Genomic DNA, 27,399 nt, shown 5'->3' with positions numbered 1-27,399 from the left:
ACTGATTTCATTGGCTGCGCCATATTGTTACTACTTGTATTCGTTATAAATAAAAATATGCATATCAAGACACGTTTTATATAATAACATGCCAATGATGTTGAAATAATGATTGCGTAAGCACAAGTAGGATTGTAAAAAAAAGAAGCAATTTGTAATCGTTATTGATAGTGTGGCACACGAAGTGATATGTGGCGTAAATTCCTACTCGTATGACACTCCTACTCGTCATGTGTTTTTCGAGAGGTTAGTAGGAGGGATTGCCTTTTCCCATGCAAATAAACAAGTGGAGAAATAAAATGAAAATAAGCATCAGTCATAATAGGGATAGATTAAGGATCATTTATAAGTAATAGGGGTAATAGGTTATAAACGATACGTTGAACTTCAACACTTTCCTCCTCATGTTCGTGGAAAATTCCTAAGTGGGAGCATTCCTCCCAATTATATCAGTGACGTTGGTGTATATATTCGCGTACGGTGCGATGGACCCGGCATTGCCGGTGTGTCTGACAAACGTTAAATGTCAAGTGAGTAATCAACTAATACTGACCAGTACTTGTATTTATTTGTGTCGTTAATTTATCTTTCGCGTTAACTTTTAATTGATTGACATATATACGAAATATTATTCTCTTTAAATTCTTACGATTTCGAGAGAGAAAGGTATCGCTGCGAATTGAAAACATGACGAATACAGATGACAACCCATTTTATTACTCTTTAAACGGTGACAAACAAGAAGATGAAGTAAGTTTTTCTCTTGTTTTATTTTCTCCCCTTTTTCTTAAATATTTGTTTTGTCTGTGATGAGTAGAGAGATTTTGGTGATGTCCAAGATTTAAAAAATTATGATTTATAGAAATTGTTGGAACCGATCAGATACATTCTTCAAGTTCCTGGAAAGCAGATAAGGGCAAAATTAGCCCAGGCTTTTAATTACTGGCTAAAGATATCGCCCGACAGAATAGAAGCAATCGAGGAAATAGTAACTATGCTTCACAACTCGAGTATTATGTAAGTTTATACCTTACTATCATCATCTTTTATGTGTTTTGTACATATTTTCCAATTGCGCACATTTCTAATTCTTTAATATATATATTTAGATTGTTATGTTTATTTTTTAGCATAATTTTCTACCAAGGATAGAAAATAAACAACAATCAATTAAGAAGGAAGTGTTGTTTCTTCCCCTGCGCTCCAATCGCGCTGTGGCTCTTATGCCAATTTTGATTTAATTTTTATTTATTTATTTGAGCCAGATTCCTAATTATTAATATGATAATTATTTTCTCATTAGAGAGAAGATAATTATTTTCTCATTAATTTGAATAAAATCCAGTAAGTATTTCCTCATTAAGGCTGCGGTCAAGACTGCACTACGAATGCTTTGAAACATCATTCTATCTTTGTTCTATATACCATGAGAATAAAGATAGAATGATGTTTTAAAGCATAATTACATTTACATAAAGATAGAATGATGTTTTAAAGCATAATTACATATTACATAATGGTAAAAATTGTCTTAATACATTATAAAAAGAATCATTATTTTTATAATATGATTCTTTTTATAATGTATTAAGACAATTTTTATCATTATGTAATACTTTTCAGGCTATAAAACTGGATTTTATTCAAATTAATGAAGAAATACTGGATTTTATTCAAATTAGGCTGCAGTCAAGACTGTGCTACGAATGCTTTAAAACATCATTCTATCTTTACTCTCATGGAATATAGAACAAAGATAGAATGATGTTTCAAAGCATTCGTAGTGCAGTCTTGACCGCAGCCTTAATGAGGAAATACTTACTAGATTTTATTCAAATTAATGAGAAAATAATTATCTTCTCTCTAATGAGAAAATAATTATCATATTAACAATTAGGAATCTGGCTCAAATAAATAAATAAAAATTAAATCAAAATTGGCATAAGAGCCACAGCGCGATAATTGGAGCGCAGGGGAAGAAACAACACTTCCTTCTTAATTGATTGTTGTTTATTTCCAATGTAAACACTACTTAAATGACGAATGTTTCGGATCGTCTATGATCCTTCTTTAGCGCGATTAATAATATAAGAATAAACTATGCATATAATAAACTTGCATATAATTATAAAATAGGAGAAAAGTTTATCTCCTCCTCGATGCACGGGTGACGCGAAAAAACTGCATCGCGCGGGGAAACCTGTTGTCTCCAAGATCCCTGCGCCCAAACTACCGCGCTGTAGCTCTTATGCCAATTTTGATTTAATTTTGATTTAATTATTATATTATTTAAATAAGTCCTCTCTCTAATAATATAATATAAATAAATCTAATAATATGATAAATCCAAGTAGAAATATATGTTCTACATATATAGAAATATATTCCATTTAAAAAATTTACAGGATATATTTCTATATTATTTTTGGGAGCTTTCCAGCAAGCGACACAAGTCAACACAAACATCATTCTGTCTTTTTTTAACTCCAATGAATAACGAAGATAGAATGATGTTTGTGTCGACTTGTGTCGCTTGCTGGAAAGCTCCCTTTATATTACATTTATTTTTTTATATTACATGTATAACATTGAATTTACATATCAAAAATGTAATTTTCTATATATTTTTAATATTATAATTTGTCTTTTTTTTTTACAGAACTGATGACATTCAAGATAATTCTATTTTGCGAAGAGGTATTCCTGTCGCTCATTCTGTTTATGGAATTGCTAGCTCACTAAATGCTGCAAATTATATATTGTTTATTGCTTTGGAACGAGTTGTTAATTTACAACATCCTACAGTAAGTAATCACATTATACTTACAAAAAAAAGATAAAGTACTTTAGTCGCATTATATTTACAAAAAAAGATTGAAAATATAAGATCTTATTCTCTCTTAATGTTCAGATATTTTCAACAAATGCAAAACTTAAATGCTATCCTTGGATTATATCTATGTCATTAAGTGTATAAATACACTGGTCACATAGGTCCATATTCTGAATCCTTTTTTATCGATAAAAGTGCCTCTAAAAGTGGCTTATAGCCAATTAAAAGGCTTATAAGCCTTATAGGCCACTTTTAGAGGCACTTTTATCCTTAAAAGAGGATTCAAAATATGGACCATAGTGTACAGATGACTAGTACACTAGTCTATAAACACACTAAAAAACACACTAAAAACAGTGTATAAATACACTGAAAACATTAAAATTTATTTTGTTAGTATAGAATAAATTAAAGTTATTGCAAGGATTTGACGGAAAAATAACATATGTACATGTTTTATCGTTACAAAATACATGTTTTATTTTAATATATACTGTTTTAGCAGGCAGGTCATTAAGTATCATTAAAATTGCAAAAAAAGCTTCATAATTGCATTATATTAGACAATATTCTGTTGCATTAATGCATTAACTGCAATTTCCTTTCAGGCAACACAAGTGTATATGGAACAATTGTTGGAACTTCACAGAGGTCAAGGAATGGATATTTTTTGGCGGGACAATTTCATTTGTCCAAGTGAGGAAGATTACAAGACTATGACAATAAGAAGTAAATGTTTAAAAAAAAAGTATATATAGGGTGTTCGGAAATTCAACCGACAAATTTTCAGAGATTGTCGGGGGCACCATAAGAATCATTTTTTGCAAATGAACCTGGGGTCGGAAACGTGTCATTACATCGCTACGGCATACGTAATGTTCGAAAGAGTCGGGACCTCGAAATATCACAAAAAATAGAAGTTTTACAAAAAATTGTTTCGAAGTTATCGAGCTTATTTAAAACGGCTTATTTAAAGTTGGTAAAATTAGTGCTTTGAAAAGGTCTCGAGAAAGGCTACAAGAATATGCAATAAAAAGTGGAGGGTTCTATTTCAAAAATTCAAGGTGGCCTTGTCGTGACCTTGGCGACGCTATCCAAGGTCAAACACATGGCGCCAGTAAATAGACCTTTTTCAGACACCCTACAGGTTTTGTTTGAAACAATTTTTTGTAAAACTTCTATTTTTTTGTGATATTTCGAGGTCCCGACTCTTTCGAACACTCCGTATGCCGTAGCGATGTAATGACACGTTTGCGACCCCAGGTTCATTTGCAAAAAATGATTCTTATGGTGCCCCCGACAATCTCTGAAAATTTGTCGATTGAATTTCCGAACACCCTGTATGTATTTTTTTGAAATTAAAAAAATTATACATATATATATATATATATATATATATATATATATATGTGTGTGAAAAAATTAAACTATCAATTAATTTTGCAGAGACTGGTGGTCTCTTTAACTTGGCGGTAAGATTAATGAAATTGTTCTCAACTTACGAAGAAGACTTATCGTCGCTAGTAGCCATTTTGGGTTTGTACTTTCAAATACGCGATGATTATTGCAATTTATGCCTCGGCGAAGTAAGTATATTTAAATAATATATTTATAACACTATACCTACTTAAGTAAATTGAAAAAATTGAAATTAATTTTTCGTTATAGTATACCGAAAATAAAAGTTACTGTGAGGACTTGACTGAAGGAAAATTCAGCTTTCCAATTATTCATGCGCTTACAACCAATCCTGATGATAGGCAAATAATAAGTATCCTTTAGTATATATTATTTTTTTATTGAAAAAAAGTATTTTTCTTAATTAACACATTATTAACACATTTACTAGAGAAATGTAAACAGTCCTACATTAAATACACACACACATACGGATGACACCCGATTGACCACGTCGTCAATTGGCCAATTCAAAATAGAATTCTCTGATTGGTCAATCGCAACGTTGCTGGTTACTCTAGGCACAGGTCGATATAATTGGCTGTGATCAATCACAACGAGGCACTCCCCACACACAACACACACACATATATATAATTTTCAGAAACATAATTTATAATTTTATTATATATAGGTTTCCTTAATGCCTGATAAAGATATTTTGAGACAACGAACAAAAGATATTGAAGTGAAACGTCATTGCATTAAATTGCTTGAGAAATTTGGCTCTTTCAAATATACAAGAGGCGTACTTGAAGAGTTGGACATGAAAGCAAGAGTTGAAATTGATCGTTTAGGAGGCAACCCGCTCCTAATAAAAATTCTAGATGAGCTCAAGAATTGGGATACCAAAGAAGCGCCTAAAGATCTCTTAACTGGAACATTTTAAATTTAAGAGAGAAAAATATATATTAAATTTATGTGTTTCTTTATCCTATAAAAATGCATGTTTCCAGTGTTACGCAAAGTAATCTGTTATTAATAGCGAGAGAAAACAAGGGATGATTGTGTGAAAAAAATAATATATGGAATACATAAAAAAAATAATATACAAAACAATCGTAGTAGTAAGAAATTAATAAATATAAAATAAAATTTCTTGATAGGAACTTCGTGTTTGAAGAAAAAAGATGACTTGTAAAAAACATATTCGAAAATAAGAATGATAATTATATCTTGCTTGCTTATTTACAAATAGTATAAAATAATACAGATTTGTGCATGTGAAATTAAATTTAATATTTGTATATTTTATATGTAATGTTTATATTTTAATATTTAATATTTTATATTAAAAAAAATTGTAGCCTATTTTTATTATGTTAAAAACTATGTTGTATAAATATAATTATATATCTCTTTTGCTAAGCATATTTTAAGTCATTAATTTTTCAAACATTGTTTTTGCTTTTAAAGCTTTATTACTTCTAGGATTTTCAAATTATTGACTTTAATGAATCTTTTAAGTAAAATTTAAGAGCTATGGAATGTAGTATTCCGAGCAATATAAATGTTGGATTTATTATAACCAAGTTATAATAAATCCAACATTTATATTGCATGTTTGAAAAATTTTTTACTTTTAAAATATGAACTTCATTAAAATGTTCAATTTCAAAAACTTTTCTTATTTCAACTAATCTTGTCATGTAAAATCATCACATTACCAATTATACTATTAATAATGGATTAGTATTGTATTAGTATTATATATTGCAAATTATAATAGAAACTTGTAAACAAGACGAAGCAATTTTTGTGAAAGAGATCAAGAAAGAGATTATATATTCAATCTGTGATATTAAGAATGGAAATATTTTTTTTTTTCCTCGTAGTTCTCTTTTATATAAATGAATTTCATGAGTTGGAAGATACTTTTAGAAAGTATTTATTAGCATAACGTGTATACAATAATTTAGTAGCATATTGAATAATCGCCTTATCGAAGTTTTATAGTTTTGTACATATCATGCAATTATAATATTATACGTATATTTGTACCTGTTATGTTCTGAAATGCATAATGCATAGAAAATCATCACCTATAAACTATCCAACCAAAATATATTTCTAAAAAACGGCTTAAAGACGTTTTATTATCCTTTAGACGTCTCTTGGATCGTCTTTTGGCTTTTTTGTAATGTCTGGGTAAGAAATATCTATCTAAGAAAAATATTTATGCATTTTTTCATTCCTCCGTGTACCTATGCGCATATAATATACCTCTCTTCCATTACTACTTATCGTACTTAGATCCCTTTATCCAGATTTAATAATCAGTAAATTCAGTATGCTTTCCTCTTTTATCTTTTTTTTTTAGATTAAGTCTCGCACACAAAATGACTTTTCGGTCATTTAATTTGCATAACTTTAGAAGGCATTATTACGGCCTCGCGTATCTTTAATGTTCGTTTCTTTGCCACGAGCAGAATCATTTGCTTTCACAGGATCAAATCGGATCAGAGATTTGTCAGATCTAAGATAACGTGGCGATTTGACATGTCCTCTGTTCAAGCTCGCTGTCCTCGTCGGATTCGCTAGCCCAGGAGGACCGTCGCTCGTGTCATATCTCACCATCGCTATCCCCGGGACAGCGACCTGATCCTGATACGCCGTCATCGAGAACCTCCGTTACCTCGCAAAACAATGATTGATAGATATAATAGCAAGAAGAAATTTGTAATAAATATTAATGCGCATTTTGTAGCAGAATCTGAATTAATTTCCATACAAATGAGTCAAAAAAAGCGAGTCTATCTCAATACATTAAAATCAGAAAAATTGTAAAAAAAATTACAAAAATATCGATTATGATATGTATAAAATATTCCACTCTATATATAGATTGAGGATTAAATTTTAAAATACAGAGCAGCGAAATGCTCTGTATTTAAAGAAACTGGGCGACAAATTTTTAAAATATAAATGAATTTATAAATAATGAATTATAATAAATTTATTATGGATTTTTTTCTATACTCTGTGAAAATGAAATACAAGGAATGAATAAATTCCTCACAAGATTCTGATCTCAATAAAGGGGAGGGGAAACGAGGAGGAACCGATGCAAATCTTGAGGATACTCACTAGGACTTCCTCGAAGCGATCGTAATTGTCCTGCCTGGAGTTCAAGAGACTCTCGCCTACGGAATCGGTTCCGACGTTCGATTGGCAAGAATCTCGTCGTCCTAATGCACTCGATGCAATATGCAGCAAGGACAATACCGCCAACAGGCCGGCTGCAAACCGTATCTATATATATCAGAGAATTCATACAGGGAAATAGAACGAGAAATCTACGTTCTCTTACCCGCAACGTAGGAGAGCCAAAGTCTATTAGGTCGCCATGCCAAGACGCATGATAATGGTAAATACAGCAACGCTTTTCGCCAGCCTCGTGTGGTTGTCAAAACAGTGGACCAACAACATGAGCAGAGAGAATCTTCATTTCTGAAAAAAGAAATGCCAGAATTCTTTTTTCTTTATAGAAAGAAATTCTTATCTGTGCGAAGTCAAAAATATCATTTTAGGGAGAGAGAGAAAGAAATAAAATGTGTGTATCGTACTAAAAAAAATAAATTATAAATTAATTAATATAATATATACCCACACATTTCATATATGCTACTTATTTAAATCAAATAAATTGTAAATTCAATTTTTTTATTCTCGCGCAAAATTTTATTTTAATTATATATTAAATGTTATATAATTATATGTTAAATGTTGAACCGATTTAAAGATTATATTTAATTCTATTTACCAATAATTGTTAATTATATGAATAATTGACATCAAGAAAAAGCGAATGAAATGTATGTATTTCTCAAAGAGTTAATACTTGCAAACATTGTAAGAATATTTACGTAAACTCCGATGCGTACGCGAGAGTAGGATTATCTTATTCAAATTCGATAAACGAAACTTTTATGAGAACGACATTCCATTAAATCGCGGACGAACAATCAGCTTTAATCCTTGTTATAGCTTCATCAATTTTCATTCAATTTCCCTTTTCTTTTTAAAGAAGAAGAAACAAGACGATTTCTTCGACTCAATTTCTCGCGTCGAATACTTTTACCATTCATTACAAGATTAATAAATTAAAACCTGTCTTTGTACAAAAAGGATTTTACTTCAAAAGAAAAACTCAATTTGTAATAGCTAATATATCATATCATATGCAACAAGTTTTACATTATAATTTCTTAATTGTGTGATCTTTTCACAAAAAGTTTTAATCATTTTATAAAGCGTCGAATTTTTGCAGGTCGGCGTTTTAATCCTAAATTTAATTTTTATTTACATACACATATGTATGTACACATTAGCATTTACACATGCGATAGCGATTTCATTTGTAATTTCATGGAATTATCCGCAGTGAGCATATTGTGAAAAGGAAATTATCTGAAGCGACTTGCCAAAGCTTCGAAATTATCAGGGAAATTTCCGCCAAGGTAGACAGTAATTATCACGTGCGTCTGGAAACGTACCGATATTAGCACTCAAGACAGGCTAAATTCGCCTAATCAACAGTTCGCAGAGGATTAATCCTATTATGATAACGGCGAAACGGAGAAAGTGCGAAAGAAATTATCTTTTTGTACAACTTTGTGTGAGAAGATACAGAGATAAAAGTTTCCTCCTTCAAAATTAATCGAGAAAAATAAATACAAATATGAAAAAAAATGATTCAGAGATTCCTTTTTCGATACCTTTTTACCTGATCAATTTATAGAAACGTTTTTAATTGCATTATTCTCTGAATAGATTTGAATAGACAAATTTTTATTCTCGTGCGGGATGTGTAAAAAAAATATCTCCATCTGAAAATATGTTTTTCCGCACGAAGCGACGTACGCATTATCCCCCTCGTGTTGATCAGAGACAATCTAGTAGGAGGATCTCGTGTAGGGTGATCGATCGCTCCGACTCGCAGTTTTAATGGCACCGTCGTCGTCGAGGGCATAAACTTCCGCCGGGGAGTAATGTCAATTCGATGGATCGCTAAGCTAAGTTGCACGATAAAACCGTAGGAACCATAGAAGTTCTTTTACTACTTTCTCCTAGCGCATACTAGCTGTACCAAGTTACGGGGAACGCTGGCGACGTCGTTCTCATTGGCCTTCGTCCCGCTGATCGATACGAGCAACTTGGATGGAAAGCTGATCAGACGCGGTAATCAAGATATAATTTATCGAAAACGTTTAATCAAATTACTGAGATTATCGAGGAGATGCAAAGACTTGTAATTCAGTTTAAAAAGTATCTCTCTGAAAAAAATATCTTTCTAATTTATAAAAAATTTCTCTAATAAATTAATAGTTAAAACAGAAGGATAAACACACACACCCAAATCCAAACAATAACTTCATTCTCAATTAATACTTTTCATACAGATTTCCATTAACTTCAGAAATGCGAGGAATCTCGAAGCTGACGTTTGACACATTTATCTGGTTTAGACAGATTACTTGTAAAGACTTCGGTCTTTGCATCGTAAAGCGTTATCTAGGTGCTTGGCGGTGGTCCGTTTCCTCATCCGCTCGTCGGAAAACGCGGGGAAAACTAGGGCAAACTTCCGACCTGGTTGGTAATTGTCGGTTGGCTTTGCGCTGCTTCTTTTCCGCGTTATCCTACCGCGATGGTTTGGACTCGACGATAGTTCCCCAGGGTCCTTTTAACCCCTTGCGCCCATCCAGCTTATCGTTTCTAATATACACGAACCAGTTTCGGGCAATTTGCAAAGTTATATGTCTCGATATTTGCGTTACATTCGTATGTTATACCTCGAGAAACACATATCAAAATATCTTTCATTTATTTACGTAATTTATAAATGTAATTATTAATCTCTCTTGTTATATTTATCATAAATAAATTTATATTATTAATTAGAAAAATAACAAAATACATCTGAATAATTAAAAATATAAATTACATATATATATGTGTGTGTATAATTAATTATATATTTTTAAAAATATTTAAACTTGTGTATTAATTAACGAGAGAGAAATGAAAGGATGTATAAATAAAAATATAAATTTAAAAATTTTAAAAAGAGATAGATTTTTAAGAGAAACTTTCTACATAACAAGAGATCTTATTTAACGAAATAAGATCTTTTTATATGGAAAGTGATTGTTTCTTTATATAGACATACCTGACGCAGAGCTGCACAAACAGCGTAATGGCCCAAGTTACTTCGAGAAAGAAGATCACACCCGATGCCGCCCTGTAATTCAAGACGTATATTTGAATTAAGAAGCTTTAAGTTGAAGAGAAACCGAATGTACGGTACGAAACTTTGCGCTTGGGATCGAACACGTCGTAATAATGCGTTCGCTTCGTCAACTTTTCAAAGAGACACGAGAGAGAAAATCATCGGGATAAGAAAAACATACAGCGGGCTCACAGTTTCTATGAGGGTCTCGCTCTTTACACAGATTTACGAGGATATAAATAATAATACTTTCGTTATATGAAAAAATTCATGTCAATGTTTGCCAATTGAGAGAACGTGACTCGACTGTGTCGGTTGTAAGGCGAGGGATGGCGATTTGTATCCCGGGAGAATCACGATACTCCACGCAGTGTATCAATGATTTAAGGGAGCCGAATGCTTTGCGTAAAACGCGAGGGAAGCTCTGCCTGTAAAAAATGTAAAACATTTCTCTCAATCTTTCCCACTCGCCGCGATATTTTTCCCGCAAGTGCGAGTGAGCGAGTGAGACGCCAGCAAGAAAATTGCAGTGAGCAATGTCGAAAATATTTCTTTTTGCCGCAGCACTCGAGTTCATTGCACATATATATACACTGGTGGAAAAATGCGACTGCGGAAAGAATATCTAATTAAGAGTTATCGTTCTTTCTACGTCGAACGCGGAATTTATTAGAGGAATTTATCAGACGTTTGCGTTTTAATACGCGAGGATATTGCAAAAATATCGTCATGAATTAAAAAATTGAAATATAATTGTATGCGATGCAAAACAAATTTAGACAATGTATAACCTGTGACAGAGTTTAAAATAGAGTTTCAATTAGAATCTTATATCATATTTTTCTACAAGTGTTTCCTATATAATCTATAAATAATAAAATTATATATCGTATATAATTTTATTATTTATAGATTATATAGAAAACACTTGTATATAATTCTGTTCTCTACAGATTCTTCATGAATGTAAATTATCTAAAGCTTTAGTAGATTTTTCAAATGAGCAAAAAATCTTAAATTTCATCAAGTAAATAAAAAAAAAGTTATATAAATATACTCTAATGCATGTATATGTATATTAACGTACAAAATCAAGTTTGTTCGAAAGATTATTACGTTTAATTTATCGTTAAATAAGGAAAGACTTTCGACTTGCTCACTTTTTTTTCCCGTGACCGAGTAAATACCTTGCCTTAAAGATAATCTCATTCCAACATTGCGCTTCCATTCCTGATAATCTAATTGGCCCTAAATTAGATCTCTCGAGGATGGATCGAATCGCATGAATTGCCTGATAAGTAAGAACGGTCGTAAAGATTTTCACCGTCGTTCATCGTGCTTAATTATCATACTACTGGTACTCGACAAAGTGGATCTCATCCAGGAATCGTAATTAAAGCACACAGCTGAGAGTATGCGAAGCATAAAAGGCCAGGAACAATGGAGCTACAGGATATGCCGTGGATAAATTAGAATCTCATGTTTAGCCCTTAAAAGCGAGATATGTGCTACTCCGCTCTGTTTACATAAATAACTTACATGTACGAGTATCTCTTATTACGAATATCTACAATTATTATTATTATTATTATTATTATTATTATTATTATTATTATTAAGATAATAAGACGCATGAGAAGAAATTAAATAAAATAATTAAATAAAAATAATAAAATACTAACGTAGTAATATAAATAATTTTAGTTCTCTAAAAGAACTCAGTCGCTTACAATATTGTTGGGCGCATACAGTCATTGAACGTACTACGGTAAATGTTGTCGCTTGTTTCTGACAGATGGACAAATAGTAATCGCCCTGCGCGAAACAAAGTGAATTGAAAGGAATAGACGGAAATCTCGTTTGCAAAATTAAATTACTCCTTCGTATATTTCGAAGGATTCGATTATTCGAAGAAGCGAGTGCTCGATTTCGCGAGATGACATTTACTTCCATCGATACCATCCCTCGATTCACCCGTTTAGTTTCTTCTTCTCGCGAATCTTCAATATGTATGTCGACGCGGAAATCGCGATAACGTGCGCGCGGGAGGCTGATAATGCGTGAATTGAATTACGGTATACGCATGTTGAATTATCCTCACGTAACGTAAAGCCCCATGACATGTCGATGGTACGCCACATCCGCGCCGACGCCGCACACAACTGCAACAGAAAGAAAGAGGATCAAAAAGATTGCATCTCCGGTCCCGCGTCTGATGAATCCCATCTCGCCCACCCCGCTATACACGATATGTATTTCGCAGGCATCGATCTCCTCGATCGTATTTTACGCCGAACGAGATTCGCGTAATTTATAACCGCGGGTGCAACTCTCGCATACGAATCGTCGTGAAATATTTCAACTACGATAAATCGAGCGAGTTTCAAATATATACGATATGCGATAATATATTTCTTTTTTTATCCTTATCAAATAATTTTTTATCGAATTTTTGATCGCATTGCATTTTTCTAACATTACACATCTTAAATATTGGATTTATATTAATATCGTATTAAATTATTTTTGATTAATTTTATTCGAGTCTCTTGAGTCGCGAATTAATTATCATCGCACGCGTTTGATAGAAATTTAACTTTTAATCTCAATTTAATATTATAAATTTGATACATATTTAAATTTTTGTTAAATATTTCTCTCTCTCTCTCTCTCTCTCCTTCTTTCTTTCGAAACATTTTATATATCTATCCATCTTCTCTGTAGAGGGATACACCGATATTCCCGCAGGATACTTCGCAGCATAAATTCTCCTCTCCGTGTGCTTCCGTATGCATGCCGGTGCATTAATTACCGCTTCTGAAATCCGCCCATGCATTCCAAACGTGTGGGACGGACGTGCGAGTCGGAATCTTTTGCGTTTGTTATATCTAATTCGTTGCGATAATGAATGTTGGAAAAAGAAACGACGATCCGCGATTTTGAAAATGTGAAAGGAAAAAGATTCTAAAGATGTCCCTTGCATCTTGTCGAAAATTTGTGAGTATATTTTATCGAGAGATCTTCAGCTTAACAAAAAATAAAGATTATAATATTGAAAATTATTATATCGAAAAATATCAGCAGCATCGAAAGACAAACGTATATTTTTAAAAGGACTTTATGAAAACGTTACATGGCGATTCTTCGATCGAGAGAGATCCCGTATTAATTCGCGCAATCGTGGTATAAAATTATTCTATTGTATATGTCGGAGAGAGTACATACGTGTTCTATGCAAGTATCATGTGCACAATGGATCGACTATATTCCCGCTTGACAGGAAATCAATATAGTAGGTTCGAACGGGATTTTTTTCTCGCGAAGCAGTGGTTCAATTTGAACGCCTACTATAGACAAGAGGACAAAGCCGATCATCTCGAATCAATGTAATTGCCCTCAGGAGAATGCACGTACATGTCAGGTGATGCTTCATCGAAACTCAGCTTCGAGCACATTGTTGTGAATGAAACGCGTTGCTAAATTTTTTAACGAGAAATAGAGAGATACACATCTCCTAAAAATAATTTTTTTAGAAAAAAAAAAGATAATTTTCAAGTGAAGAAAACTGTTTTTTTGATTTAATAATTTAAATTTATTGTGACGGAGAGATATACAGTATGATCATTATAACGTTTAAACCGTCAAACACAAACGAATGTGTGACGATGATAACTGCAAGTGCTCCGATCTGTCTGGAAATGGTGCTCTATCAATCCACCGCTGTGACGAGATGCGACTTAACGCTTCGAAATTTTTCAAAAATTCAATCCTTGACAGCTGAAACGCGATTTCGATCAATTCTATAAAAAACTGAAATGAAAAAAAAAGATTAAATTGAAGTTGAAAAAAAGATCGGTTTCTCTCGCGTACAAGTTTTATCGCCACGCTCGGCTGAAGCTCTATTGTCAACGTGGAATTTTCAGATACGCGTGGAATACAATTTAAGTTGGACCAGAAGTAATTTCTGAGAAAATCGAAGAGAAGAATATCAAAGACCAGTCCATGAAAGGTTCTAATTGCAGAGCGGAATCGATCAAAGGGTTTCTGTAAAATGAAATAACTAACACACGAGGAAATAATTACACCGGCCATTAGAGAACTTTCATTTATGCTATCATGTTGCAAGTGCAATTAACAATAAGAACATTTGAAGAAAATCACCATTCAATTTTAATGACGCGTTTCTCATATGATAATTGCAACAATCGAGGGAATAATTATTTAACAGGTAAATCCAATAATTTTCGACAAATTTAGTAAATTAAAATTAATTACTATTAAAAAGCTGTCGATCGTATTAATTAATTCATTGTGAATTCATTGCAATCAAACTTTTATACTCGATGTAAAGTATAGTATACTCATTCAATTTCACATGATGACTTTTGCATCGAATCGCATTTTGGATTGTAAACTCTAGAAAACGAAATTTTCCAATTATCGATTTGCAAACAACGTAACCACAGCTTACAGTTTCATTTCACAAGAAACTTGACAATGGGAAATGTGCGCGTGTATGTGTGTGTATATATCTGCGCGCGCGTATTTACGAATCCAACGACGAATTTGGGGAAACGCGAGCGCGATGTATTATTCAGAGGACGAAGTCATGTGAAGTTTAATAAAAGGAAAATCCAGCCAGGACGACGCATGCATCTGGGATCTTTTCGACTGAGAAGAAAATACTTGCGGAAAATTTTACGCTTCTTATCCAACTCTCCCGCGATATGTTTTTATTTTATATATTTACGAGTTGGCACCTATATCAGAAGGGATAAAATTCGCTATAACAGAATAATTCTCACTTCCGCAGAAAATAAAGGTAGAAAAAGAATGAGCAGAAATAAAAGCATAATATAATTTATGTTTAATCAAGTTTTGTACTTTATGTAATTTCTATATTCAATCTGCGATTTCCGCTTTAATTTCTGTCTAGAATGATTTTTCGAATATATATAAAGTCTCGAAAAAATATTATCCGCGTCCATATTGCAAGACCATTCGTCGAGGATCGTTCGGAAGCTCGCAAGGTTGGCGGACGCGAGTTCTCGACCATGTTCACCAACACGAGACGTCGTCGGATGAATGTTCTGCGACTGGCAGAACATGAGTCGGTCGCCTACAATTGTGTTGGTTCGCGTCTCGAATGAAATTTCCAGGACTTTATTGTCCTCTAAGATGTTCATTGGTCGATATCCATTATCCTTCCACTAACAAAAAAAGGTCGCCATCTGACTCATTTTCTCGAAAATTAGATCTTTACATTTACATAGAGAATATTTTCTCATATACGAGCAGGTCGTATTACGTTGAGCGTTGCTACGATGACTAATTCGATTAAAAAATCAATAACCACTTAATCTCGCAAGAAAATTGTTGATGTAAAGTTGACATCTCACCAACGTTGATTTAACTACACTATGCGAGCGGAAGCATAACACTGAAGAAAATTATACGCGGAGATGACAAAGTGACGCTGTATTAAAAGGGTGAGAAACGTTGCGAGAGATGGCTGCGAGGTGGAAGATGCAGGAGAAAGGGCGAGAGAAGGAAATAACGCTTTCGTGAAAACCTGCCTAAGGATGAATAGTGGCCAATAGGTTGCCTTTTCTCTCTTAATCTCTTCCTCTGTCGAGGGAACGAAGACAGATTGGAGCGATCGGATTCTATCTCATGCGATCGCGTAGCTTCCTCGATATATGTATTTCTTTTTTATCTCTTGTTCGCATTTCTCCTCCCTTTTTTCCTTTCGTCGTAGTCTCGCTTTGTTCATCGAGCAAATTTTCTATGAGCGGAGTAATTTAAATTTCCGGTCTCGGATTCAATTAGAAGCACGACGCAATTAGCCGCGGACACTATTCGTGTCGTCAAGGGTGTCCTTCCTGAAAGGACGAAAGAGCGCGATAATTAAGATGGACCACTCTCGAATATATAATTAGACCAATTAGCTTCGGAAAGTGCCGCTCTCTTGGACGACCAATATCACTTTATACGAGGGATGTGTTCGGGAACAACACTGGTGTTTCTAGTGTCTTTGAGTTGGAAATCACCTCTACGCGAATTGGATCCGAAATAGGATTTAAAATAGAATCGCGAAATTTTCTGTTCTCATTTTTAATTAATTAATTGCAAGGAAATCTCACTCGTAGTTGATTTCAATTAATTACAACTTTTTTCAATTTATAGTTTGATTGATAAATTTAAAAAGAAAATTAAGATGGAACGTTGATGGACGGTTGACGCTTCCTCTCCTCTCTAAAGTGACGACGCTGTAAAATCGCTAGCGCGCAGATATATATAAGCTTCTTTTGACGTAGAAAATTCAGCGAGAATTAATTTAATCCGCGGCAATCGAAGGGAATCCTCTCTCGCTCCTGTCATCGTCGAGAGAAATCGGCGGATGCGTCGAACGAACGCGGCATCGCGTTTCCGGCGACGGAGCGCGCGGATGGAAATTGAGTTTCGTCGAGTTTTCCATCGCGACGATTCGATTTGTCCCGCGATGCCGTGACGAGCAGCATCAAAACTTTCTCGCGAGCGAGAGGGACGGCGATCCTCGTCGTCGCCTCGAGGTCGCGATAAAGCAGACGAGCAGAAAGAAAGCGTGGGAGAAAATCGGGTGAACAACTTTGGCGAAATGATGGATGCGCCTCGCTCAGAAAGGATCCGACCTTACCTAAGATCCCCTTGGAAAATATATCGCGTGCTTGCGATATCTTCGGAGATGGTCGACGAGAAAATCTATGGTTGAGAAGTACCTCAATCTCTTTCCCAATACACATTTTACTTTGTACGTTATAAATTTATTTACAGAGTTGAATCTAAGGAAATGATGTTAAAGAGTGTCGAAACTGTCAATAACTATGTCGCGCAATTTTTCTTCACCGCATACGGAATGTATCGCGGAAAATGCGGCGCATCTACGAGTCGTCAACTATGGCGAATTTCGCATATGTTCACAACAGCCTCGCACGGACCATGCGTAATGAAGGAAAAAGGAAAATGTGGAAAACCAGGATGGCACGTGTGTGTGTATATGTATGCGCGCACGCGCGCGCAAATGTGGCTCTCACAGAAATTAAAATTGAAGAGAGCGACTGGTAGTTAATTCCCAAAGTGCCGAGAAAATTTTTGGCTCGGCGAAACTTTCGCTATAACACACGAAAGCAAACCGACCGGCGTTTCGTAATTTTTCTTAAGTAAACTTCGCTTTTTTTTAATTTCCATTTTCAGTTTAATCAACTGGATATGATAAATATCTAGAATATCAAGCATTGAAAGATTGCTTTGATTGAATGATCGAAATTCTGATATTTCTCGTACATGGTTTCTCATATTTTTTATCGCGCCTTGATCATTCTTGTTGGGTGCTTTTTCATATGACGCAATAAAGATATTTTTATACAATCTAATAAAAATATTTTTACATCGAGCATTTCGATGCTTGCCATATTTTTTATCTCGCAGTATTTTTTCGAAAGAAACGAGTTCCAGGATATGTAGGGACATGAGAATATAAAATGCTAGCCTTCCTATTATCACAGTCTCTCCCGAATTTCCTTATTTTATTGAATTAATAAATTTAATAAATTAATGTTGTCTTAAAAATAAATATAAATTTTTTTCTGTATTAAAATTAAAAACACACGGTTGGAACATACGTCCTATTTAATTAAAATATAATATTTCAATTTAATGACAAATTATAAATATAAATATTCCAAAATAAATAACCATATCTATAAATATTTTATATTTTTATTAGCAAAACACTTTATATTTTTATTAGTAAATTAAAATTGCCCTCAACATTCGTAAATGGAATTAACGTGTAAAAATGATTTTGATAATTTTTTTTATTTAAAGATCCTCCACGAATAAAACGGCTTTCCATAAATATGTGAAATCAAAATGCCTGAATAAGTAGTCTCTTAAATTAAATGATTTTTTTCGATCTTGAATTATGGTAAATGAGAAGATACGTAGATCGTGTATTCCTTGGCTATTTGTGTTTCGCTTTAAAATTGCAACGGACGAAATTTCGTGTTGTGAAAGAAAGGCAAATCTCGTATCGAGAGAATAGTCTTATTATCGACGACCTTTATGTGCAAACGCGTATCTCATGTTGGAACAAGGGATGAAGCCGGAGCCAACTGCTCTTCTCCGTCCCGACACGGCCTTAAACTTTACCGCAATGAGTCCCCGCGGATATAAACTTATGATTCACAGTATGTCAAGCCAGGCAAACTTCGCAGCTGCGCGCGCGAATTTCCACATGGTTTACAGCGGTTGCACCACCTACGGAAGATCCTAAAGGCAGTGAATATACCTAAGAAGGCATTATCTCTTTACGCCAGAAGCTCCACGCTAGATAGATGCAAACACGAAGTAAGAAAATCCAAACAAAACAGTAGAATAAAAAGTCACGATATGCAAAATTTATATACAAATAAGTAAGGGCTCGACTGCACTTTTTTGCGTATATCAAATTATCGAGAAATTTTTCAAGCTGAAAAAACTTAATTTTTTTTTTCTAATTACAAAGCTATTGATGCACTCGAGGTTGCATGAAATATAAAATAAGGAATGTTTTGAAAAAAAATGAGAAAACACACACACATGTACTCCATAAGTACGGACTGTGCATGTTGCTGGTGAAATGCATACGCAAATTTTCCGCATTTAGCCACGAAAACTTTCATAACCAACTTCCCAAAACCTCGAAACCGCGAATTTCATCGAGAAATGCAGCGCGCTACCGTAGTCATCGAGAGAGTTTTGCTTTTATTGCACTTTGACCTAAAATTTGAAATATTCGCGAGAAAGATATATAATCTAGATGGAGATCGAGCGAGATATCAATTAATTTCAACTATTTATAAAACAATCCATACAGTTCTCCTCTATATTTTCGATCTTGCTTTTCTTGCGCGATGTTATTTTGTCGCGTTTCAAAGAAAATATGAGAGATTTTAATTATTTCTAAAAGTGTTTTTTCAAGAGGCAGTGATATGAGTTTCATGCATGAAACAGCGTATGCAATTAATTAATCTTAAAACAAATACATTATTCGTATTGTTTAAAGAAAAAGAGATCAAGAGAAAACAGAAGTGATTAGTTGAAACCATTTTGCGAAAAAACTGAGGACAATATTGAATAACACGTTTCCAGACGTTATATGCGCGAGAACGAATAACGCGTGATGAATGAAAAGGAAAAGGGATTTCAGTGGAAAAACCAGGGTATGATTGCGAGAATATGAAAGTTGAGATGGAAGTGTATCCTTGAATTTAGCCAACTTTCATTGACCAAAATTGAAAAGAATGTCGGTTGTTTATATTGTAATTTTTACATTTTCAATATTAAATATTCTTCTTGATAGTAATTATAAATATAATTAAATTTAAAAATAATTAGAATTGAATTTAATAATAAAAAACAATTAAAAGTAAATTTCTGTTCTATAAAGTATAAAATCTATTTTAAATTATACATAAAAATATTTTTTACATAATATTATTTTTCTTTTTATTAATATTAGAAGTAAATTTGTAATTCAAGTTTATATGTCGATATAAAATTGTTTAGAGCATTGTATATCTTATCATATTTTCGTCGTTTGCGCTACTCACATGTAACTGTCAGTGAAAGTAAGTTAATTGCTAATTAAAATAAATTATCATTATTATTACATCTCCAAATTATCTTGAATTGACAAGAGGAATTCAATAATATTCTACAAATCTGGCAAAAATATTAATATTTTATTCTCGCTTTAATTTCCGCGCATGTAAAAATAATTTAAGATACAGTTAAAATCGAATTTGGATGGGAGAATAAGAAAATATCCGGTCACCGGAAGATTTTAATGAGATTTTCGCTTCCCATCGCAATCCCAGAATTAATGAATCACTGCCGTGCATAAAGTATAGCTACCATGAATTTCTTATCGCGCGGAGAAGAATCGAGCTCTTTCAGCATTGCTTCTACATATCGCTTAAAATATCTCGCCGCGTCTGAAAGATTACGAGGATGAAATGTTTCAACTGCAGTAAATTCGCGTTAACGCCATTTTTGCGGAACGCGCTTCGCCGTTAAATCCACGCGTTCATATTTGCATTCGCACTGTCACATATGCTACTTTTCGGCAAAGTTTCGGAATATTATTCCGCCCGCTTCTTGGATTTACGCCGCTTCGAAACTGTCGGTTTATACAGGTTTCGTAAAATGGGAGAGAGTGAGAAAGAAAGCAGAGAAACGTCACAGCTAATACATAGATCAATTGATCAGTGCAATGATTCATATAAATATATGTAAAGGAACATTTATATAACATTTCTCATGAAGGTGTTGCCTTGAATTTCGTGGCTAAAGTTTAACTCATTTTTTTTTAAGAGCGAATGCATGTATCGCGAATGCATAATGGGGAAATGCATTCCAATGGTCAACAATGAAAGATGCAATTTGTATCGGGACTGATTCTCGATGGCGGATAATCGCGGTTCGTGCACAAATTAGCGGTGATTTACGCCTCGATACGAATGGCAAGTGCACTGGCACGATACGCGCGCGGGACTATAAATTATCGTCGATTGCCTAATTGCCTAATTTTACGTTTCCGTCCTTCTACGCTTACAAGCCCCCTTTTCCAAATCCAACCGAAATCCGCGTTTGTCTATATTCGACAAGTTTATATGTCTCGTCGCAATTCAATTAAAATTAATCGCGCTTAACAATACGTATTTTAAACTTGTGTATTATTCTTGAAATACATATCCTCATTTAACTGATTTGTTTTATTTATAATTATATCTACCGATAAGCGTTTGTTTGCGAGACGCGAAATGGAAATTTTAAAAATCCTTCCGACATACACACGAGTCGACGGATATTGAGTACAATTATTTATTTCACATTCATCAAACAATATTCACTAAATGTCCCGATAAATATCCATATTGTTATTAAATGTTTTTTTTTCAACAATTCAACGTATTAAATTTTAAAAATATTGTCAATTTTTTTTTCACTTTCTCTTTAAAATTTTTCGTTAAAATTTAAATATCAGCTTTTAAAGAAAAAGTGAAAAAAAATTATACGTTGATTTTATCCAAGAGTATATATATATATATAAAATCATAAATCATATCAACTATCGTCATGTATGAACAACGTGCCGTGAACGCGAAAGAGAAGGGTGCGATGTTTATGTTGTAAACAAGTCAGCTAGAATGTCGGGGTTAATCTGATTGCAGTTTATAATTTCAGGATGCTGCGGCAACGATTTCGACACGATGCCCGCAGACTCCCAAAACTAATTAAAATACACGAATGCGAGATCGCGCGAGGCTCATCTAATCGAGGTCGTCGAGTTGCAGATAGAGAAGCAACCCTTGCCCCAGTTAGCGAATATTTCTCTTCCTTTTTCGTTCTCTTTCTTTTCGCGTCTCATTAATCTTGAAACTTCACATCTGGAGAGAGCACGTGACCGCGTAATTTAGACCTAAAAAAATGGGTCCAATTCCAAAAAATTTTTCCAAAGTGAGAAACGACTTTGCGCGGAAAACTCTTCTTTCGGTAACGATGGGAAGAACAGGATCGCAATAACTCCCGTCGAGAAACTCCGCCGACGATACTCGAGCGATATGTATCTAACAAGGACGCGTGCAAAGTTCGTAAGCTGTTCGTGGAGCTTCACGTGCTCAAAATACCCAGTTTATCCTTGTTACCGAGTTACGGCAATCGAAAGTTCAGCCCCCTTGGGTCGAGTTGAACGGGAATCGCCAACGACGCTGACAGAATGCGTTTCTCCTCATTCGCCCAAAGTCGCGAACCGCTATATTCGACTCTATCGCGATTTCTATCTTCGACAACGACGATTTAGGTTCGTGATATGTCACATGGTTCTCCGGAGCATCGCTCTAAGAGTTTACTATCTACATCAAGCACATAATATATCTTCACGAGAACTAAAAGCAGAAATTACGCGATCGATTTCACGAAAATTCTGATCATCGAGAAAGCTTATCTCGCTTTTTATATTTATATTTATATCTTCGTACTGTTCTCGAAATTCTATAAATTCCATTGAATCGATCGCCTTTTCTGCCCAAGAGGAGATTTATCCGCGTCTTAATTAACGCGTGCTTTAGGAAGATTCTGCGCGAAAGCGATTACTTCGGAGATTTTACAGACGAGTCAATTTTATGATCTACAATATAATAACGATGTTTATATATATATATATATATATATATATATATATATATATATATATATTGAGAGATATTTCCGCGTATCGACGTTTCTTTTCTCGCTATCCGCGCAATTTCGTGATAAGTCTTCGACATACCGCGACAGTAAATCAACGGTGTTTTATCGACAGCACCGTCTAAAACGAGGGTGCAAGTGCAAGGAAGCGAGGAACAGGGGGATGAGGGAGAACAGGATGGCCCGGGGACTTGTTTTCCAGTTACAAGGGCGCGGAAAAACGCGGGAGCGAAAAACCTCAACCGACTGCGGCTTTTCCGCACTGTCGCCCGGCCAAGATAACGAAATGCCGATACCTAGCCGTACGTAAATAGCCCGATATTTATATCTTTGCGTGTGCCACTCTATTTTGGGAATTCTGTAAATTTTTTAATTGATCGAAATTGCCTTTCGTAATTTTGTTCGCGTATGATTCAAGAAGATCCCATCTAAAATATACATTTATAGAGAGGGAGAAAGGGAGAGGCACATATAAAATTCTATCTTTCAGATCTTCCTTTTCAGATTCCTTTTCAATTTTGAATTTCTTGATAAACTAACTATTTTGGGAATTCTGTAAATTTTTTAATTGATCAAAATTGCCTTTCGTAATTTTATTCGCGTATGATTCAAGAAGATCCCATCTAAAATATACATTTGTAGAGAGGGAGAAAGGGAGAGGCACATATAAAATTCTATCTTTCAGATCTGCCTTTTCAGATTCCTTTTCAATTTTGAATTTCTTGATAAACTAACTATTTTGGGAATTTTGTAAATTTTTTAATTGATCAAAATTGCCTTTCGTAATTTTATTCGCGTATGATTCAAGAAGATCCCATCTAAAATATACATTTATAGAGAGGGAGAAAGGGAGAGGCACATATAAAATTATATCTTTCAGATCTTCCTTTTGAGATTCCTTTTCAATTTTGAATTCCTTGACAGACTAACGATGTGAGTTTTTTCTCGATCCTAATGCTCAGCGCGCGATGAAAGAGTGATACATCTCCGTAAAAGATTTACGCGTCAATTCGCGCTTTCGGGCTAACGCGTCGTTATCAGCAGCAATATTCCTTTTTTTTGTGTTTCTCTCTTCCGGATTAAGTGAAAAAGTTGGTATTGCAAATGCGGGAGAGCCTCGGCGAGCGCGTGCAGACGGCATAAATAACGGTCGGTTTGTTTGAAGCCGTCAGCAGTTTTATGCTGTTTGCGGTCGCGCTGCAACTGCAGCTGCACTGCCCGTTTCGCACCTCACATGCGCCGCTCTTTATTTATTTCATCGATATTTCCATTTTCCAGCGAAGAGCGCCGATGGCCCACGGATTATTACGCGGTCGACCAAACGTAATGACCAGTAAATTTGTCTCCTCGCTCTCCCCCTCTTCCTCTCTCTCCCCCCGACGTTATAATATTATTTATAAATTACTGGTCGCGCATGCAATTGTTAACTACTGCACCGCGAATCGTCAACAAAATTTAAACTGACAATCGATAAAACGTCGGGAAACAAGTCGCGCGTGCGTCATTATTACGCAATATGAAAAAAAAAAAGATACGCAATCCCATCGAGCGGTGAATTTGTCACAGGAGAATATTATATCTCGTTACGTTAATTCGCGCGAACACGATTCCTACGTGTCTAGAATAGTTCTCGCGCTTTGTTGTCATTCGCTTTTGTTTGCGACACTCGCAGTAAAATATTTCGTTTCATCCTCGCGTGGACCAATTAAAAACTCCGAGCTCTATGCTTTCAACCGAGTCGCCGACTTTTGTTGGATGAATAACAAATCGTCAAACTGCGAGACAGAGTTATGCTCGCGCGACACAATATTTACGACGCGATCACAGAGGTATCGCGAAAAAAAGGGAACGAGTTGGTAGGGGAAAATTCGTCAACTATCCCTCTCAAAAAAAAAAAGAATAAAAACATGGAATACATGAAACAGAAAAACATGGAATAAAAACATGGAATACACCCTCTGTATATGTATATTTTGCAGCCGCGCTGCGGAATTCCGGTAACGATTCGCTAACTCTCGCGGCCATTTGGCACTGGAAACTGCGCACGTTGATTAAACGTCAATGGACTGTTACAAGATCGAGATATCGCCGCGGTCCGGACGTGATCCGCCGATTCCTCGTTCGACCGATCGCGCGGACTAATTGCAAACGGGGCGGAGAGCGCACCGAGTGTTATCAATTAAGGAGCGACCAAAGCGCGATTGTCGCGGGCAATTAATCCCGTAACCATTTCGGATGAGTCAGCAACAACGTCGCGACATCCACCCGTTTCGATAACGTCGACGCGACGCTCTCGCAAAAAAAAGAAAAAAAAGGACTACCGCCATTCATTCGGGGATAATGGATCCCATCGGGAACTCTATCGGATCTGCCGAGGGTATTTTTCGTTATTGTTTGTCATGGCGTGGGAGAAGAATAGGATGACATCAGAAGCAAAGAAAATACGTGTCATCGGTAGATAAACTTGACAGCGCGACGATTATAAGCGTGAGAATCCATTAGATGCACTCTCTCTCTCTCTCTCTCCCTTTTTCTTTAGAGTGTTATTTTATTTAATTATTATATATTTATTTTTTATTAGATGTATTGATTTATTTAAATTTAATCTTTTTACATATTTCACATAGATTAATTTAATACATATATATGACTGTTATAGATTCTTTGAATTTAAACATTTTTTATATAAAAAAAATGTAGCATTTTTTTGTAAAGTGCGAATTTTTATAAAACAGTTATTTATGAAAAGCTTAGATTTCTTTTAGATTAACAAGCAATATATATACAATAAATAATTATTAATATTATTAATAATTCGTTAACATTATTATAAAATATTAATATTCCTATTAATATTATTTAAATATAATTATATATTTCTTTTTTGTCATTATTATTTCAAACGAATCTGTCGAAAGTAATAATTTAAAATTAAACTTCTAAAGTGACAGTATATATAATACTATATGAAAGTATATACTTAAAATACTGTTTGAGAAAAAAAACTGCTCTCTACGCGCACTAAAATTTTTGCAGTTCCAACATAAGAGAAATAATATTCGAGAGCCATCAATGATGATGGTTATTTAAACATCAATAAGCAAACCGCGAGGGGTGTCGTTCAAAGAATCAAGCTACTGCCTTCTGTTGCATTATAACGATCCATTAATATTAAGCAGATGTAAAGAGTCTTGCAGATAGACAGGGGTAAGCTGTTTTCATTACCTTTCATGCGGTAATGAAAAGCGGAGTGTTTCTCGCGCTTCATCTCCTCCTCGTTCAAAGTAAAAACAGAAGGATCATTTCTATCCCGCCGCGGTCTTCGAGATAAAATTCCTGACAGAAATGAAAGAAAATAAAATCTTTTTTTTTTATATTCTTACAACATTACTATATCGTCATCCCTCCTCGCGCTTGGCTTTCTTTCTCTTCTTTCTGACTAAAATTTTTCTTAAATCCTCTTTTCTACATAATTTAATAATATATCTTTCTCCCGCGATGATATAATAATTTGATAACATAAATTATCGACTCACCAACAGCAGTGCACACCCCGACGATCCTTGTCATCGTCGTTAGATGATGCGTGTCGCTCGACCTTTCGTAGGTAGACATATCACCGTCGGTGTCCTTAGCGAGATCCTTAGTTTGAATTATCATGAGATGCGATAAATCTGCACGTTGATACGCCTTTCAACAAAGATCCTCTGTGAAAACATGTATATATCACTTGTAATTATTTTAACAATGTCTTTTAACCTTTACATACAACTTTGCGAACGTGCATCGGAAAAAATCTTTATACAAGAGAAGTTATTAATATCTTGCATATTCCCTATTACGATTATATATTATATAATCATGTGTATAAAAAATACAGAATATGCATTTATATTCAAAAGAGACCATAAAGGCAAATTGATTTAAAAGTTTTCTATTTGAAGGGACAGTAAATCTTTTTAGTCTATAATAAATGTATATAACATTATCATCACTCTTTCCATACAAAGAATGAACTTTCTCGCTGCAGTTTCGCAATATTCGTTTAGATTGGAAAATTTGTCGTGATATTGTGCTACTTTTATATCACATCTGATTTTTATTTCCATTTCAACTCACCGAAATTGTCACCGGTCGCCAAAGCGTCCTCCACCATTGCAAGCTCACGCGAAACTGCAAGCACGTCGCGGGAAATGTCGCCGCGGCGCCAAAACATCGAACATGCGCAAATGTCACTCTCGTTTGAATTTTCTGTCAGTTCCCTTGCCACGTGTTCCTCGAGAGAATAGACAATATTGTTAATTAATACACAACATATCAATTTAATGAAGATTTACGCATTTTCCGCCTTTCCATGTCATTTTTACTATTTTATCCCTTATATAAATGCACATATGTATATATATATATATATATATATGTGTGTGTGTGTGTGTGTATATATATATATATATACACGCACGCACAAAAATAGCTTGCGCACATAACAGCAAAAAAAGTTCAGCTCCATTTTTATATTTTTTTTTATGCAATATATATTTACATAACTTCTACAAACTGTTACATAACTTCAACGTTAAACTGCAGCAAAACAGAAAAATTAATAGCT

General features: G+C 34.4%; 2 protein-coding genes across 6 annotated transcripts; one reads left to right on the top strand and one right to left on the bottom strand.

The window, feature by feature from the left end:
• The first annotated feature begins 44 nt into the window (after positions 1-44).
• On the top strand, positions 45-6,372 carry Qm (geranylgeranyl pyrophosphate synthase quemao). 4 transcript variants are annotated; one of them, XR_014437107.1, is made up of 9 exons: positions 45-530; positions 661-750; positions 863-1,017; positions 2,660-2,804; positions 3,442-3,562; positions 4,280-4,419; positions 4,502-4,604; positions 4,683-4,818; positions 4,926-5,065. XR_014437107.1 is itself a non-coding variant. In XM_083090889.1 (8 exons), the coding sequence occupies exons 1-8, from the start codon at positions 486-488 to the stop codon at positions 5,178-5,180; spliced, it is 1,050 nt and encodes a 349-aa protein (XP_082947015.1). In that variant the 5' UTR covers positions 45-485; the 3' UTR covers positions 5,181-6,372. The 4 variants fall into 4 exon arrangements, 3 of the variants coding, with proteins under 3 accessions (XP_082947015.1, XP_082947032.1, XP_082947024.1); XM_083090889.1 differs by lacking the exon at positions 4,683-4,818 and having other exon boundaries at positions 4,502-4,600; positions 4,926-6,372; XM_083090906.1 differs by lacking the exon at positions 4,926-5,065 and having other exon boundaries at positions 4,683-4,918.
• LOC145966682 (uncharacterized) lies at positions 5,874-27,147 on the bottom strand. Of its 2 annotated transcripts, XM_083090975.1 has the most exons (8): positions 26,910-27,147; positions 26,327-26,497; positions 26,016-26,126; positions 12,622-12,682; positions 10,461-10,532; positions 7,602-7,741; positions 7,379-7,530; positions 5,874-6,926 (listed from the first exon to the last, which is right to left on the bottom strand). In XM_083090975.1, exons 2-8 carry the CDS (start codon positions 26,448-26,450, stop codon positions 6,855-6,857), a joined length of 732 nt encoding a protein of 243 aa, XP_082947101.1. In that variant the 5' UTR covers positions 26,451-26,497; positions 26,910-27,147; the 3' UTR covers positions 5,874-6,854. The 2 variants fall into 2 exon arrangements, with proteins under 2 accessions (XP_082947101.1, XP_082947093.1); XM_083090967.1 differs by lacking the exon at positions 26,016-26,126 and having other exon boundaries at positions 5,880-6,926; positions 26,910-27,140.
• Positions 27,148-27,399: the final 252 nt, after the last annotated feature.

Source organism: Camponotus vicinus, unplaced genomic scaffold, assembly GCF_025532165.1.
Source record: "Camponotus vicinus isolate PSW18456_S1 unplaced genomic scaffold, iyCamVici1.0 SCAF_1, whole genome shotgun sequence".
Taxonomy (NCBI): Eukaryota; Metazoa; Arthropoda; class Insecta; order Hymenoptera; family Formicidae; genus Camponotus; species Camponotus vicinus.
This window is presented reverse-complemented; position numbering and strand designations above follow the sequence as displayed.

Excerpts from the sequence above, each read along its gene's own strand:
- LOC145966682 (XM_083090975.1), bottom strand. The coding sequence starts at position 26,450 with ATGATAATTCAAACTAAGGATCTCGCTAAGGACACCGACGGTGATATG. Across the intron at positions 26,127-26,326 it reads CGGGGTGTGCACTGCTGTTG|GAATTTTATCTCGAAGACCG; the intron begins GTGAGTCGATAA and ends CATTTCTGTCAG. Across the intron at positions 10,533-12,621 it reads GTCATGGGGCTTTACGTTAC|GGCGGCATCGGGTGTGATCT; the intron begins GTGAGGATAATT and ends CTTGAATTACAG.
- Qm (XM_083090889.1), top strand. The coding sequence starts at position 486 with ATGGACCCGGCATTGCCGGTGTGTCTGACAAACGTTAAATGTCAA. Across the intron at positions 751-862 it reads GTGACAAACAAGAAGATGAA|AAATTGTTGGAACCGATCAG; the intron begins GTAAGTTTTTCT and ends TATGATTTATAG. Across the intron at positions 4,601-4,925 it reads ATCCTGATGATAGGCAAATA|GTTTCCTTAATGCCTGATAA; the intron begins ATAAGTATCCTT and ends TATTATATATAG.